At 41.9% G+C, this 17,270-nt stretch overlaps 1 protein-coding gene across 3 annotated transcripts in view; it reads right to left on the reverse strand.

The window, feature by feature from the left end:
* Positions 1-17,270, reverse strand: part of GAS7 (growth arrest specific 7) — a 1,527,668-nt gene that overhangs the window by 220,062 nt on the left and 1,290,336 nt on the right. For all 3 annotated transcript variants that reach the window (XM_069654478.1, XM_069654479.1, XM_069654480.1), the window contains one exon: positions 5,397-5,471. In XM_069654478.1, coding sequence (XP_069510579.1) covers positions 5,397-5,471 — 75 coding nt within the window. The remainder of the gene's footprint in view (positions 1-5,396; positions 5,472-17,270) is intronic.

Below are 17,270 nucleotides of genomic sequence, written 5' to 3' on the forward strand. Positions count from 1 at the left end.
ACGGCAAATGGATCAGCTATAGAAGACTTTCACAAATTAAAGATCTCAGAGACTGTACAGTGGGTGAATACAGAAAATTGAGAGGTTTGCTGCGGAACCAGAGAACTGTTGATGGCGGTGGCTGGCAGTTATGGCTACCTGAATATAAGACATTAGGTGGTATGGCGTCCAAAGTATATAGAAATCTGAGCCAACAGTACACGCCAGCAGAGGGGTTGTTAACTAAGTGGTCTGAGGTCCTTCGCTCTGATATGACTGTGGAGAGGTGGAGGTTTCTTTGTAAAAACGTAACTCTGACATCCATTAATCTTGGAGAACAATGCCGCCAAATCAAAATTCTTAATAGAGTGTTTTGGACTCCCCAGAGACTTTATGCGAGAGGGATGATTGACTCAGAGTCCTGTTGGAGGTGTAAGCATGATGTCGGCTCCTTTGAACACTTGATCTGGGACTGTTATGAACTGAGGACATTTTGGAGGAGTGTCACTGAGAAGATTAATGAGGTTCTATTACTGCAAGAGGATTTTGATTATAACACTATCATCTTGGGTGAGGATGATAAAGTGGAAGATCTCACTTATCCACAGAAATGCTGTTTTTTTAGGGCTACAAATTCTGCGAAAAAAATTGTTTTGAGAAAATGGAAATGTGATGAGAGACCGACCTGTTCAGAATGGGTGGAGGACTTGAGGCAAGTGGCCAGAATTGAGAAGGTTATCCTTCGCAGGAACAAAAAGTTGAAATTGTTTGATGATATGTGGGGTGGGTTTTTGGATGACATGTGATAATAAGTTGGCCTGTTTTGCTTTTTAGATTCTGTGAAGGTTGGGGGTGGATATGGGGTTTGGATTCTATGCAATGAGTTCTACGATTACAATGCTGATAAGTTTGTTGCTTGTATGTTTTCTATAAAATTCAATAAACTTAATAATAAAAAAGAATTCAGCCTTGTTTATACCAATAAAGCTAATCCAGTTTTGCTGACATGATAGCTCTTGCAATGGTTTTCCATCCTGTCTGTGATAGAAAAGGTCTTATATGTGCCAAGAGACGAATGTAGTATGCATATGATGAAACTAGGTTATATACATGCTCTGACATGCTTAATGATTGCTCGAAGGTAACTGAGGATTTTTATTTTATCCTTCACTTGAATGGTATGGTTATCAATGCTGAAAGTTTGATGGTCTAGGGTCAGTTGATCAAGCCTTTGTTTAGACCCGATCGGTATCAGTTCTGTTTTCTCTGGATTCAGGTCCATGCCATTAGCATCCTTCCATTTACGGATGAAGTCGTATATTTTTGCAACTATCCTGGCATCTTGGTCGTAGATCCCTGACAGAGTGATAAGGCACTGCAAGCCATTGGCGTAGTTCGAAAAACATATGTCCTTGTTATCTAAGTCATAATGACGCTACAACAATGTATACCCAGGGTGAATTTCATAATAATGACACATCTTTCTGCCTATAAGGCTATATTAAATGCCAAAGGATGTGGCAATATGGCTATTATGCTGCGTCTCACTGCAAAATAGCAACAGGGCATTAGTGTTTGTAGCCAGGGAAAGATACATTTATTTTTTTTCTAACTGAATTTGAAAAATCAATATGAGATATATGAGCAATGTCAAGAGAGCATATATTCCTGAGTGCTAACTGCAGTTAGAAGACAAACGATGGGAGCTCACAAAGCTGCCTTTTAAAAGAGATAGGCAGGTGTGATGCATGCCTGAGGCCAAACAGCAGCAAGGCGCACCTAACTGAACTGCCCAGGATACCGGCGAAGAAGAGAGGTACAAGCCAAACGAAATTAAAGCAAGCAGAGAAGATAGAAGCAGGAGGGAGACACAAGAGACAGACACCTGCATGGTCTCCGTGACTTGACTCGTTTTCAGAATCATGTTCTAACACCAACAGGTCTGTTTCAATGTATTCATGCCAAACCAGGCAATCTGTTTTCTATCTGTATTTATCAAAGAAGGAAAAGAAAAAACAGTAAAACTGGCCTTCCTGCTTGGATGCTCATGCTGTCAGTCACTCCTTGCAGTCCAATATGTTTGCAAACTCGCAGCTTGGGGAGTATAAAAAAATCATGTGATATCATATGTGAATCTGTCAGATGTCTGCCCAGAAGTGCCCAAGGTCAGTGGTATACAAAAACCCAGCTTTATTTCTTTACCGTATGCCTGTGGGTGTGTGTTTAAAGTGAAACGAAAATGCAGATAAATATAGAAAGAAATTAACAAAAAAAGTACAAATGGGCACACTACAAAATTAAACACCCTAAAAAAGGAAACCTTCATTTTAACTAAAACTCACATAGGTCTATATACACTTCTGCGTAATGCGCCTGGACTGCTTTTCTTAATCATTTTCTGGACCTGGTGACGGAGCTTCAGGTCAAATTCTCTTAGCTTGTTTTTGGAGAATTTAATATTAAATTTAATCTGCCTCGTGCCCCTATTCTGAGCCATTTTTTTATGGTCTCTCTGACCTTGGTCTCCATCAAATTGTTATAAAGCCAACTCTTGTTCTGGGGAATACGTTTGATTTCGTGTTTGCCAGGGACTTAGCTATGCGTTTGTCTGGTTGAACCAGTCCTGTGGTCTGATCACCATCTAGTGACCTTTTGCTTATGCTCCCTGGCCCATGCCCCAAGACGGTTCCCTTGTCAGCTATGCAATGTAACTGGCACTCTGCTGATCTCGATTCCCTGACAGCCCTGGTTAATACCAAGTGTAGCTCAGCCACTGAAATCAATTTGCCTTTTTTTGACCCACTCCCTTGGGATGGCAGCCAATTCAGTGCCTCCCCTTAAACTTATCCAACTTCTCAGGCCACCTTGCAAGCCTGGTTGTTTGGCTGAGCTCAAGGTTGCTCGTCTTCAGGTCAGATAAGCCAAGCATAAATGGCATTGCTCTTATGGGAGTGCAGACAATGGAAGTGTGGCGTATAGACAATGTGCAAGCCACTACCATGCGGCAATAGAGGATGCAATGTGGGCGTTTTTTAGCCAGAAAATGAATAAAGCTCCTAATCAGCCTAGGGAACTATTCTCTGTAGTAACATCTCTTTAATCAGCTGCTAAGATTATTTCCCCCGTCATTGCAACTCAGGAACTTTGTGATTCCCTATCTAGATATTTTGTGACTAAGATCGAGACTATCCAGTCCGATATTCTTTTAGCCACTCAGGTTGCTGCATTGGCAGCACCTGTTTCTGCTCCTGTTGTGGCTGATGCTCCTTCTAAATGGTCCACTTTTCCCTTGTTCTCTTTGGAAGCATGAGGAACCTGGTTAGTTGGCTCAATTCTGCAGTCCTCTCTGATCCTATTCCACTCTCTGTCCTGAAGGACATTTCTCCAGGTCTTATGTCCTGGATTACACAGGCCATTAACCTGTCCTGTCAGTTGGGCAATCTTCCCAGAGAGTTATAACAAGCCACCGTCATTCCTGTTTTCAAAAGAAAACCTTCGGATCTTCCACTTCTGGCTAGCGTTCGGCCTATTTCTCTTTTGCCCTTTTTTATGAAATAGCTGGAAGCGTTCCACTCTTCTCTTTTCTTACCTTGAAACCTCCGTTACCCCTTTCAGAAAGGATTTCACCCAGGCTGGGGCACCAAAATTGTCTTAGTGTCAGTTATGGATGACATGGCCAGGCTGGTTGACAATGGTGGAATTTGAGCCCCGATTTTGATCTTTCAGAAGCATTTGAAAACGTTGATCGCCTCAACCCTCCGGTGCATACAAGTCTTTTTAGGCCTATGCTGGTCTGGTTTACTTCCTTTCTGGCTGACGGGGGCCAACAACTCTCTCCTCCCCCTTTTTTTCTGCTTTTTCACTATTCCTGTGGTGTTCCCCATGGCTCTACCTTGTCCCCAATGCCATTTAATATTTACATCCAGTCTCTTGTGTATCTTGTCCACTCCTTCGACCTCTGGTGCTATTCCTACACTGACAATGCCCAGATCCTGGTTCAGTTAGATCTCAACCAGTTTGAGGTGTTGTTGTGCCTTTGTCGATGCCTGGCGGCCATGAGGGAGTGGATGAACCACAATTGGTTGAAGCTCAATGGGGACAAGACAGAGGTTTTGGTGGTGGGTGTCCCTCTTATTCCCTCATTAAGGGTTTCTTCTTTTTGGAGTCTTCCTGTCCCAGTGACCGGTGATAAAGAATCTTAGAGTGGTGTTTTCTTCCACCATCTCAATGGCCTCTCAAGCTGCTGCGGTATGTAAAGCAGGGCACTTCCACCTGATGATTTTGTGGAAGGTACTCACTTTGATCCCCTTCCATCTACATCCATTGCTTGTGGCTGCATTAGATCTTAGACGGGTTGATTACTGTAATGCACTATATCTGGTCCAGAATAAGGGCTTACTACATTGATTGCAGCTCTTACAGGACCTTGCAGCTTGAGTAGCCACAAACTCCCCATATGGAATACATATTACTCCTATTCTCTGCACTTTGCACTGTCTTCCAGTGGCCAGGCAATTGACTAAGTCCCTCTGTCTGGTTCACCATGCCCTCCATGGCAAAGGAGCCAGTTATCTTCAGGATACATTTGTCCACTACCTTCCTCGCCATGACCTTCGTTCAGGATCTGCCTACCTGGTATCATTTCCTAATACTGAGCTAGCCAGGGTTGTTGACAGGCCTTCTCAGTGGCTGCGGCCAAACTTTGGAAAGTGCTGCCACTGTCACTGAGGTGTGTTTCCAATCACCTGGAGTTCAGATGTTCCTTGAAGACTCATGTTTTAAGCCGTGCCTGTAGTCTGTATATGTGCTGTCCCAGTGCCAAGATAACCCTGGGCTGATAGAAAATCTTTCAAAGCGCACTAACATAACATTGACATTTTTCCAAGATTGTATGTAGATTTGGCTGGCATTGTGCTATACTTTCTATGGTTATAGCTACATTTCAGGAACTGAACAGCTATTGAAAGTTGACCCTCACAATCATATTGTTAAACGTGCAACATTTCCATATTTTAATTGCAATTTGAAATGTCTTTCAATCATGGCGGTATATTACAAAAATAAGCTTCCATTTGGATTTCTGAACATCAGGTTTAAATGTGCTTTAGTCAGAGAAACTACTGCTGCTATGTCCTGCAGATGTTTCCAAACATGCTGAGATTAAAGAATTCAACATGTCTAAGAAATGCTAACCTGTATTCTACAACTATTAAAGAGAAATATGTCAGAGGACAATTTATTTACAGATAATGACTCAATCCAGATAGAAACAAAAAATGGGACACTTTTAAAGGGCTTTTGTTTATACAGGTACACAAATGGGGTGGGAATGCAACTTCTAGATGAGACAACATCAAAACCATGACTTTTCTCATGAGTCAAATGCTTGAAATTAGTTTTTCATCAAATATGCTTACCCTTCCTCTTGAGCAGCCAATGAATTCTGAGACAACTTTGCTAAATTCTTTGCATATTCTTCCTCGATTTTTATCCTGTATAAATAAAACAAATATTACTATAGGAATTCAGACAAACAATATGCATCATCAACTAGGGTGCCACACTTGCATTACTTTATTTAATATTCATACATAAAGCAATTTGTCAATTCATGGATTGTTATCCTAGATTAACTAACCTATGTTGACAGTGACATGACCCAACATCCTTCATTTTCAAGACTGGTGCTTCAGAATTATTGGTTGTAATACTGGTTCATCTGGTCCCACTAGGTGACCTTACCTTTCCCAGTGGTTCCTGAACCATAGGTTTGAGAAACCCATGTTTGAAGTCAACCATGCAATGCTCTTCTTCAGGTTAAAAGAGAAAGGTGCAGTCCTTAACGGTATTTTTGTGATGCCTCCTAAGTTAACAAAATATTCCATTTCTTATAGTTGTGTAAGTGTTGTGATTCAATTCTAAAAGCTTGACTTAACCCACATATTTTGTAGTTTCAAATAAGGACAGTGAAAGTAGTTATGAAGTTAGATTTACCTGTTTGAATGCCTCATTTGTAGATGCTCATTATGTGGGACAATACTGGGAAAAGTGTAACATGTTCATTTAAGATAAGAACGTATTTGACGCTGAATTCGATGTGTTTTATGTATTGATTAAACACTTACTGGTAAACAAATGCAAATTTAGCTGATTGATGATTTGTGGCAGACTATGCAATGGAGGTCCAATAGAAAATGCAGCTTTTACCTTTTGTTTCATCTCATGTATGGTTTGTTCTAGTACAATTCATCCAGAAGACAGAGCTCCAGTTTGCATAATGCAATATGGTATATGCTACATACAAGAATATTTGGGCTGATTATCAGAGCGAAGCATAATGACATTTTGCTGTGGGACACCTATATTTTAATAATCCATTTGTTTGGTTTTCGACCTGGATGAACCCATTTAATTGTATTATCTCCAAATCACTTATATTTTGGGTAATTTGTGGCTTGTCAGAAACAGAAAAATGTATAGTCATTCAGCCAAAAATGATTGAGCAGACAGGTCCTGTGTGGAGGGCATGATGCCATTGTGCTGAAGACCTAAAGTAGGACTCATTGCAATGCATGGCCAGGGTAGGTCCACACAGCTCTGTGGGACTTACTTTCTTGCCACCCAATGCTGGAAATAGTATATTTTCTATTTCTAACAGTTCTCAGAGAACTTTACTCTATCAGTGATAGAATTATACAAATAAGACTATGGCCCTCATTACGACCCTGGCGGAAATCGCGGTGCAAAATGCACCATGGAGCACGGCGGAAAGCTGCCGATAGCGCCATGGGGGTTGGCGGATTTTCCGCCCCATTCCGACCTTGGCGGGGCGGTAAATCCCCATTCCCCATTTTACCCTTCCCCATTCCCATTTTTGCCCCATAGGGTATAATGGGAGTGGGGAAGGCGTTAATTACGCCACCGTAAAATACGGTGGCGTAATTAACAACAAGGTCCCGTAGCGCCATGGATTTCTCCGCCCGGAAAAACCAGGCGGAAAACGCTCCATGGCGCTACGGGAACTCGTAGTAGGGCGGACGGGTCCGCAGCGAATAACGCTGGCGTAAACCCACTCCGCCAGGGTCGTAATGAGGCCCTATGTATTTAATATCTGCTGGCTTAATGTATTTATGTTATATCAGTGATTCATATAGCACAAACAGAGCAAGGAAGCATTAGAGTACTGCACAATAGATCAAGTTATACATAGTGGAAGTCAGGGGACCCATCTTGTTGGTCTATGTTCCTCATTTATTGGTAAAGTGTTCCTTCTAGAGCAGGTTTTTCAGTTCTTTTCTGAATCACAGGAGGGAGGGAGCCAACCTGCTGTCACCTGATAGGTTGTTCAACAGTTTTGGACCAGAGCGGAAGGCGGCTTGCTATCTTGCCTTCTTCTTGGATTCCAGACTGGCGATATCTTGATGTTGCATCTTCCTGAGATCAGTGAAGTGTTCCTTCTAGAGCAGGTTTTTCAGTTATTTTATGAATCACAGGAGGGAGGGAGGGAGTCAACCTGCTGTCACCTGATCGGTTGTTCAACAGTGTTGGACCAGAGCGGAAGTCGGCTTGCTGTCTTGCCTTCTTCTTGGATTCCAGACTGGCGATATCTTGATGTTGCATCTTCCTGAGATCTTGTTGGCTGAGTATGATGACGTCTTGGACTTGTAGGTAATACTGACTGTCTTGAAGTTGATTCTACATTGGAGTGGTAGCTAACTAAAAGTGTTGAGTGTGGGGGAGATGTGGTTGAATTTCTTCAGTCCTGCAAGAAGACATACTGTGTTTTTAGTCAGTATAGGAGGGAGAGTGGGTAATACGCCGTTTGACTCTTCTTACCAATGGAGCGAGAGGGTGAAACCAAAGGTCTTTAAACCATTGGTGAGTTTAGTGGAGAAGAGGTTGATAATCATCTCAATCAACACGTTTTGAACTGTGTGGATATCATGGCACTTATTTGGCAGATGGACTTGGTTTTGGTGTGTTTAAGTACCCTCAGTTTGGGGTGGGACTATGTATGGAATAAAGAGAACAGGATAGATCTCTATGTGACTTTGCAGATACTGGGTATTGTTGGAATCAGCAGGTGCCCATTTGGTCAAGATGGAGTCTGTTGGTGAGGTAGGAGTCAGACCATTAAAGGAATTTGACACAGCACCCTACATGGGAGTTTCACTATGAACAGAACCCAAAAATAATGAACTTAAGCAAGAGGCTTTGATTCTTTGAGTGGGACATTTGATTCAACTGCATGATGAAATATTGTGCTGGCAAAGCAAGTGTATAGGTTTCACCTTATGCAATGACCAGCACCTTACACAAAACCTGGAGACAGACTCAATGTACAGTGAGGCAACATATAATGCATTTATTTATTTACATGTTCACCAGTGCTGTGCTTCCATGAGGGGGAACATCTGACACATGGCACAGAGTTTGCCAAACATCTAGAACATTTGGAAAAACATTAAACCCACAGCTAGGGGTGTTGAAAGCATTACTACAGTAAAATTGTCTGAAAACATGTTAAGTGTCACCTTGCCACATCAGCAGAATGCAATGAAAGCTAAAGAAAACTTGTGTTCATTGCAAAGCAGGAAAACATTAAAATAAGTTAACCCTAGCCTAGGTATTCATGTGTCATTTTATAGACTGAAATGTTGATATGTGTTCAAAATGAAGCTTCAGGGTACCATTTTTCTACTGTATTGGCCATGTCTGAATTGCAAAATTATTTTTACTTGAGACATGTTTAGCACAAAAGAATGAAGCCATTGAACTGTTTCATGAGAATGGCTTGCACTTTTTTATTACAAAAGAAGTAAATAAGCCCTTTATGCCTACAAAATGATACGAGGTGTCAATGTGGATATTCAAGTTAACTGAACAAGCAGATATGGACTTTTCATAACCAAGGGTATACATTTATGCCTTGTTGTCAGACATTCTTGCCATGTGTGGGCAGGCTCACTTCAGAAAAGAAGCATTAACAATGCAGAACAAAAAGCCCTTTTAACAGCCTTGCAGGTTAATTAACAGCCCCCCCTTGGAAAGTCCATCCAAGGCAAGATATTTCTATATATATATATAACTAAAATACCAAAATAAATGAAATCATGGTGTTCAGAGATTAGGAACTGAAGTGACTGGAGTCAGGGCTCTGGTTGAACTTCAAATAATGCATTATTGCACTTAGGACGTTCACCTTTCAAAACTTGAGGAACAAGCGGCCAGTCATAGGACTCGGATCAATCCTTGGCTTAGAGGCCTGCTAGCATCAGGAGTTCCATTACCCCCAGAAATGAAACTAAGGCTAGGACTCCGTAGGAAACCATGCACCATTTAAATTGACATGACATCTACATTTAAATAATATTGTTAAGATAAATCCAAAACCACACTAGTTACAAACAAGCCGGAGAGTGTGTTGCGATCATGAGTTCAATCTCTATCTAAGCAAATTAATTTCCTGTATTGCTTTCAAACTATTAAAATGACAAATATTAATAACTTTATGAAAATGTATTGCAAACATGAATCTTTTGTGTACAGGCGTGCCTCTTTCCCAGGGGATAATAGCATTTTGATGTGGCATGTTGCCATGAAAAAATATAAAATAAAACATATAGAATTAAATATTACTCTGGGTCAATCGGCCCTGCTTTTTCCTTGTTCAGAAATATTAATATGCAATGGAGATTGAAAGGTGTGTTGGGGTGGGGCGAGTGTTTAACTATGAGGACAGCCAACAGAAGCACTTGACCAATCAAAAGCTGACTTAGTTATGGCATAAACATGGGAATATGGCACATTAAAAAAAAAAAAAACAGGACCATGTAGAATAGGGGGCGCTTGAAACAGCAGGAAAGAACACCACCTGGTCATATTTAATGAGTGCTGAATATGGGTATCATCAGGAGATGACAAAGGCCTTATCCATGAGCAAATTTGGCCCAATTTAATCTGAGGCAGACTGGTTTTATTGAAAAATTGAAGAAAGGACCAGGATCGACCTGCCGACAGGGGATTCTCAGAGAACACTAGAGGGTCCCTGTTGGCTCTGCACCTTTGGAGAACTATTCAAAAAGTATACAAATACTCAAATATAATTACATAATTCACCTGCAATCATTGGCCTGCTAGGTTCTTGGGGTGAAAAGCTATACTGGAACGGTGGTTGCCACTGGGGGGGGGGGGGTATTGCCAAATAGAATACCTTAACATTATAATGGAAAAATGCACTGCAGCCTTTCACTTAATGAAAGACAAATGAAATGTGACTTTGTATAGAAAATCATAGCATGTCGGCACAAAGAGTGCACGGGCTGATAAAACATTATAGATAGAATGAGAACAGGCTATTATAGTTGCTAATTTGAATTATATTATTATTCATTGGATTTAAAGCGGAGGAAGATTAGTTCTAAATAAATGCCAAACTGCCTTTTCTCTGTGGTGTACAGTATGTACAATAGGGAGCTCTGACCGTGCAACATTTTATAAGTAATATTTGAAAAGTACACCAAGCGTTTTGACAGCTGTAGTCCACATTGGTCTGTGATTCGAGGGCCCCACATCATAGCCTAACGAAGAAATGCTGAATAGTGTGAGATCCATGAAAGCCATAGAAATAAAGATGTGAATGGGTTGGTGAAAAGGAGTTAGTCATCCACATGTCATTCACTTGGATAATAATCACAATCTAAAAATACCCTCTCTACACTCCTTACATCATACAGTGCTCTGGTTTGTGAAATTATGTGGGAGGGGTACTCTTCCTTGTATTAGAAAGTTACAGAACCACTTTCCTATCTTGGGTACGTGCATTGACATCCGGTGCATTCTAAATAGATAGCATTGTTTTTCAGAGCCAAGCATGCTGAATGTTGATGCAATTCAACTTGCATTTACATCATATAAACATAGATGAGAAATGCATAAGTCCACATTCATACCTGGAAGCAAATTGTTGTAAATATATGTAAATAAATGTCATTGTTCTTGTTTATGACACTGGAGAAAATGAAATGTGGTGGAATGGTTATCTATTCACTGAAGGTGATTTGATGTAAAGGTGGCCTGAAACGAGGCTTTGTACTGGCCGATAAGCAAGTTCTTGTTATCAGTTGCCTAATATTTGATAGAAATAGTGTTAATAGTTCTCAGGTGTGACTGAATGCATGCATTGTATCAAGCAAGGTGATCACAGGCAGGCCATGTTTGACTGGGTAAATAATCGTATGGAAAGTACATCTGATGTCTTGTGTGGCCTTCCACTACATAAAGTAATGGGACCGCGTTTGACTTGGTTTAGTTAAATGCATTTGAAGTTTAACCATAAAACCCAGCCTGGTCATTGTCCCAGAATTGTGGGGTGGGACCGTATAATAGGTGCTGTTAGATCGGTTGTGGCCACTTAATGAAGCAAGATCATATATTAACTAATGTAACTTTCAGGTGGGCAGGGTGTTGAGTAGCACTTTGTGGTTGACTGTGCTGAATGCAGAAGAGAGGTTTAACGGCATGGGTCACCGGTCTTCATTATGAGGAGTGTCGCATCAATGACCTGGATGGTGGCAGTCTCATTACTACATCTTGGGCAAAAGTTGCCCTGGTATTCTAGAAGTGGGTTGTGTTGTATGTTTTTTTTCCGTGTATTTGAAGCATGACTCCTTGATGCACTTGCAAATGAAATGTACATCGGTGATAATTTTTTGTTGACAGGTCATCCGGGTCTAGTGTGGCAGGCGGACCACTGCTTAAATAGCACTGATTCTGTATGTAGCATGAGGTGTGTTCACAATAGAAACAGAAATTACTACTTGTAGCATAGATACACAATTCTGCTCAATTATCCCTTCTCTGCTACAAATATTCTTCTATTGTCATCACAGAGGGCCTTGCTGCAGATATTTAAAAATATAAAATCGATTTCTTTTCAAGATTTGTGCTAGAAATAATATTCATTACTTTTCCATTGGTCCCAACTATGGTTGAAATAGAAAAAAATCTATTTCTAGCGTGGATTTGGGCAGCATACCAGGGCTGCCAGAACCCACCACGCGTGTGTTGCTGGAGCAAATATTTGCGGACCATGCAAATTTTACTGATGGTAACCAGCAAATATTAGTTGTCTCACCCATGATAGATGCCAAGAGTATGTCGTTTTAAATTATTCAATCATCTACTGTTGTCATCGTAGATCTGGTGTCTATGTGTCAATCACTGTGTTTTGTTTCACAATTTAAACTGTAGAATACCATTTGTATGGTGGTCCACATTTTCAGGGGCTATAGAGCTGCGTACTGACTATTTCCTCAGCTAATGGTAAAACCCATAAAATGGCCTAATTGATTTTCACCTGGAGGACAACTTGCACACCAAGACCAAGTCAGGGACTGAGCAACCACTTTCAATTTTAAAATGCATTTTGCATGCTTGCAAAACTAAATAAATATCATTTCACTTTTTTCTGCCTTTGATATTTGCTAGGTGCTGTACTATGCCCTAATATGATCTCCACCATCCTACACGTTATGCCGGAGCATTCGGAAAATTCATCTGGCTCAGACCCTGAAATTACCAGGGCAGTTGTAGTAGTGTCTGTACCATCTCCAGAATTGATGATTTGGAGTATCTGAGCAGGACCCAATTGTCACTCAATATCATGTTATGTTGCTTACTTGAATCAGGGCTTGAACAAAGTATTCTAATGACATCACACATCTATTCTCAAAAGATCTCTCACTCTTGTGGTTAAAGGAGCTGGGCACCCAGGCCAGCGCCAATCACTTCTCTCTAAGTGCTTCTTATTGAGGACTTCAGCAAACAGTTCAAATATGAAACCAAAGACATTCCAGGTATCCTACATAACCAGTTTTGGAAAGAAGTACAAGCTGTGTAGGATATGTTTTTAGCCCTGCCAGGATTTTAGGCAAATGCGGTTACTTAGCAAGGGGTTTGCAGTGCCATGAAGTTTTGATGTGTGTCTGCCATGCCGGAACATTGATGTGCACAGGGTGGTTCCTGGAGAAGGTTAGACCAACACAGGACCTATTGAGAATATACAAACAAAACAAATATGGAGCAACATTCCCGGGCTAGAGAAATTTGAAATGGGTATTCGCAAAAAAGGACTCCCACGAAGGTTTCAACATTCTAATTTACAGTCTTTTTGCATTTCCTAGTCAAATGACTACTGGGAACTCCTTCCACCTTTGTCTGGGCTGGATAAAGGGTACGAGTTTACCACATTGTGCTTTGTGATGGTTCTAGGAATTGAAACCTTTCCTCAGACTATGCATGTTTTCCATTATCATATTAAGTTGAGGTGACAAGAAGTAACTTCATTCAGGTTACACATTGAGGATTTGGGTCTCAATGGAAGGACCTAACAAATCAGTGTAGGTCAGATACAGGTACCCAAAAACGGAATAACTTGAGATTTCTGTCCCAGGTTCGTAATCAACAGATGACTCAAAGCCAGATTTTACGTACCAGGGTCCTTATTTTAACCAACAAAAAAAAACAGAAAATGAAGCAATTAGGATTGGCTGGAAATGTTGGTAGTAAAACAAATGAAATGTACTTGTAGCCCCATTGTTCTCAGTTCTTCCCACCCTCTCATGAGTGCCGTCCTACTGCTGGGGAACACAAAATCACCAGAATCTTTGGGCTTTTAAACACTCTGTACTTCTTTCCGGGCTAAGATGCCTCTCTTGTCAGGATGTCAGGCATCCCATTATCCGATTATTGTCCTAGATACCTTTGGCACCATCACGGCTTGCCTTCAGTGGTCAGGACAGAGCAAGTTATTTCACTGTTATCTTTGGCAGAATCACACTGGACCAACGGGCTGCTGTGCTTAACCCTTTCTCTGGCTGTTGTAGACACTCCCACCAAGTCAGGGACCACCTCAGAAGCCCAGCTACACATCAACAGGCTGTCCCTTTAAAACCCTTCAAATCACACCAGCTTTCTTCATTCCCTCCCATGTACTGGTTGACTGTCTCCTTCACACCTCCACCTAATGTGTCTAATCATTTCATCCTGCTCTTTTCACTATCCAATTGTCTGACTACTCACCCACTTCCTGTTTCCCATCATTTTCTCCTATGATTCTCGCCACTTCCTACTTGATATTCTTTCCAGTTGTCACCTCATTTACTCATTACTTCACTGACATTCTCTTCACCACCTGTCCTCCCTCTTCCTTGCTTCTGGTCGTTCCTCCTCTCCTCCTTTGTGTGGTATCATCTACTCGCCCCTGCCATTCTCTTTTGTCACTTTCTTCTCGTCTTCTTGCTGATGTTTTCACCACCTCCTCTCCCTTTCTATCATCTGCCCCTCTTACCTCTCATGATCTTCCCCTCCATGGCCGACCTGTTTCTCTCCACCGTGCCAAACAGTCATGAACTTTCTCGTTCCAATTGCCTCACATTCAAGCGTCTTCTGTTTGCCCCATTTTAAAATTGAGTCCGCTAGTCTACTGACACCATAGTAACATGAATAACTACACATTGCTGAAAGAGGTCATCTTGCTGCTTTGCAAGGTCATGGTTGATACACGGACTCTGTGCTCTTGACTCCAGGTGATAGATGGGTGCTTTTTCAGTTCTGTGATTCAGGTTGTTCATCATTGCTTCTGCAATGAAGATTAGCCATCAGTGGTTTTTGAGTTTTGTCCCAGCTTAAACTAGATTGTCACATTTTCAAGGCTCCGGGCACCAACGGTAGCAATCCCATTTAGGGGATGAAGACAGAGACTCATATTGCCCATCAAACATTTCTTCTCATTCCAAATCCATTCCATGTGTTTTGGTTGTCTATGGTTAATGTTTGCTGCTGGTACATTAATGGGGTCTGTACCTTTGATATAACACCTTGGGCCACATTACGACCCTGGCACTAATGGGTTAACGGCGCCGGCGCCGTAAAAGGCTGCGGCGCCGTTATCCCATTAGCACCTAATTGCGAGGTCCCTTTGCGGGACCCGACCTTAAAGGCTGGTCTACACCAGCCATTAAAGGAGGGACCCGCAAAGGGACCTTGGTGCTAAGTAGCGCCGTCTCCATTCCCATAGAGCCCTATGGGGTGAAAATGGGAATGGGGAAGGGCCACGGTTCAATGGGGAATTACCGCCCCGCCAACCTTGGAATGGGGTGGTAACTCCCCATTGAACCATGGTGGACCTGTTACAACACCGGCACCAACCATGGTGCTAATAGCGCCATGGTTTAGCGCCAGTGTTGTAATGAGGGCCCTTGCCTTCAACATATACAATAGGGATGTTGTGCCTGATAGTAAGGGGTCTTAGCCAAGGCTGGCAAAGGTGATCCTGGAAATGTAATGGCAAAAGCAACAGGCAGCTAGTCTTTGGATATTCCTCCTGAGGAAAGATGGTTCTGGTCAGCTCCGATCTGGTCCAACAGGTCCAACCTGACTCTGTTGCAGTTGGAGAAACCCAGGGAGCTCTAGAATTATACTTCTCTTCTTTTTCTTCTAGACAAAACACCCTTTGGGAGACCCTTGTTCAGCCTCTCCCCATTCCTTCGAGTCAGCAGGGTTGGTAGATTCACAGGCAGTGATGACAGATGGTGATACAGCATAACGCTGGTGGTGGGCTCGGGATCCTCCACTCCCCCCCCCCCAAGTCAAATCATCCAGCCCGTTATATGGGTGGGACATTGTCACATTACACAGAAATTCATCCTGGTCAAGGACAAACTTTTAACAATAGCGTATTTCATTGGTCGTCTGCATTGTCCATCGGTGTTCCACGGTGGGCTAGTTCATAAATGTGCAGCTGATTTTTCGGCTGCTAGGTAATGTTGGCTAGATGTTGGAATCATTATCTGCATGATACTACAGACCCCCGCCCCCCCTCATTTTAAACTTTTCCTGAACAGGGAAGGATCTTTAGTCGCTTGCAGTGTGTTAGGAAATGATTGACATTCCTCTGCTAGTCATGCAACTCTTTGAAATGCACGTTGCACGATACACAAAACAACAGAGCTGCTGAAACCGATTCACATATGAAATACTACCTTATGTGCTACACAGAAGTGAAAACATAGAATGACTCCTCAATATATACTGAGAGCACATGTAAGGTTTACTACAAAATATTGCAGACCATCACTGCAAGTTCGATAATGCCGAATTGTGAAAGCCTAATCTCACTGCATGTATATGTGGCGAAGATGTATTAAGATAATAACCTGGTTGAGGAGAACTAAGGGAGCTGTGAGGGGGGAGGTCTCCCCTGCATATATATTTTATGGTGAATTGGGGTAAAATAAATAAATAGCCATTTTCACATTCCCAGTAAGGGGAGATGCTGTTGGGCCTCATTACGAGCCTGGCGGCAACCGGCCGATACCATGGGCACGGTTGCCGCCAGACTCGTAATGAGGCCCCAAGTCTTTATTAGGGTAACTCAATGATTGTGTTTGGCAGTGTTAAAGCTCACACAGGCAACATCCTCAAACACTGTTGAAAATAATTAAAAAAAAAACATATCGTATTAATTACAACAAACTAAAACATCAAAGCAACAAAAATATATCGAAAATTTACCACCACGAAAACATGCATTACAGAAACAAGGGTAAACTAAGGAAAGGGTCCCTAAACTGTAGCTGAGGGTTGTTCAAAAACGTTCAGGTACATCATTCTGTACAGGCTTTGGGCAGGTTACTGGGAGGAGTATCAAATTTGCCTATGCTAACTAAGGGCATGGTTGTCATTTAGTGGAGGTCGGTGCCCACTGGCAAAAAGACCATACAAGTTTTCTTGAGAATCACGTTTGTGTTGAGAATTTCTCATGGCAGGATAGGGGAGTGTTCCGTCGATGTTCAAGTTCTTCACTGGTTACTTAGCTCTTTGGCTTTACCGAAACTAGATCACTGCCAGAGCCCACCTCAGTGCTCACAACTTAGAACAAACATTGGCAATGGCAACAGTTTTGGCTTTTGTGTAGATATGTGAAAGGTATTTGCCAGGCATTGCCATTATGGTACTAAAAGGCCATTAATGGTGGCAGCTTGAAAATGGTGCAAGGACCTGGACATATGATGGCAGTGCCTGGATAATGCCTATCAAGTAACTATACACAAGCCTATAAAGTAACTATACACAAGCCGAAACTGGTTAAGACATTTTTAAACCATTAACTCGGAGGACTGCTTTGAAAAACCCTGGCAGGCACGTTGAGTGCAAAGTTTGAATTGAAAGCTTGATAAAATTAGCTCAAAGAGATCCCACGAGGGTGTGATTTGGGCAGGAGCGGCAGG

Source organism: Ambystoma mexicanum, chromosome 3q, assembly GCF_040938575.1.
Source record: "Ambystoma mexicanum isolate Mex_15411 chromosome 3q, UKY_AmexF1_1, whole genome shotgun sequence".
In the NCBI taxonomy this organism is placed as follows: domain Eukaryota; kingdom Metazoa; phylum Chordata; class Amphibia; order Caudata; family Ambystomatidae; genus Ambystoma; species Ambystoma mexicanum.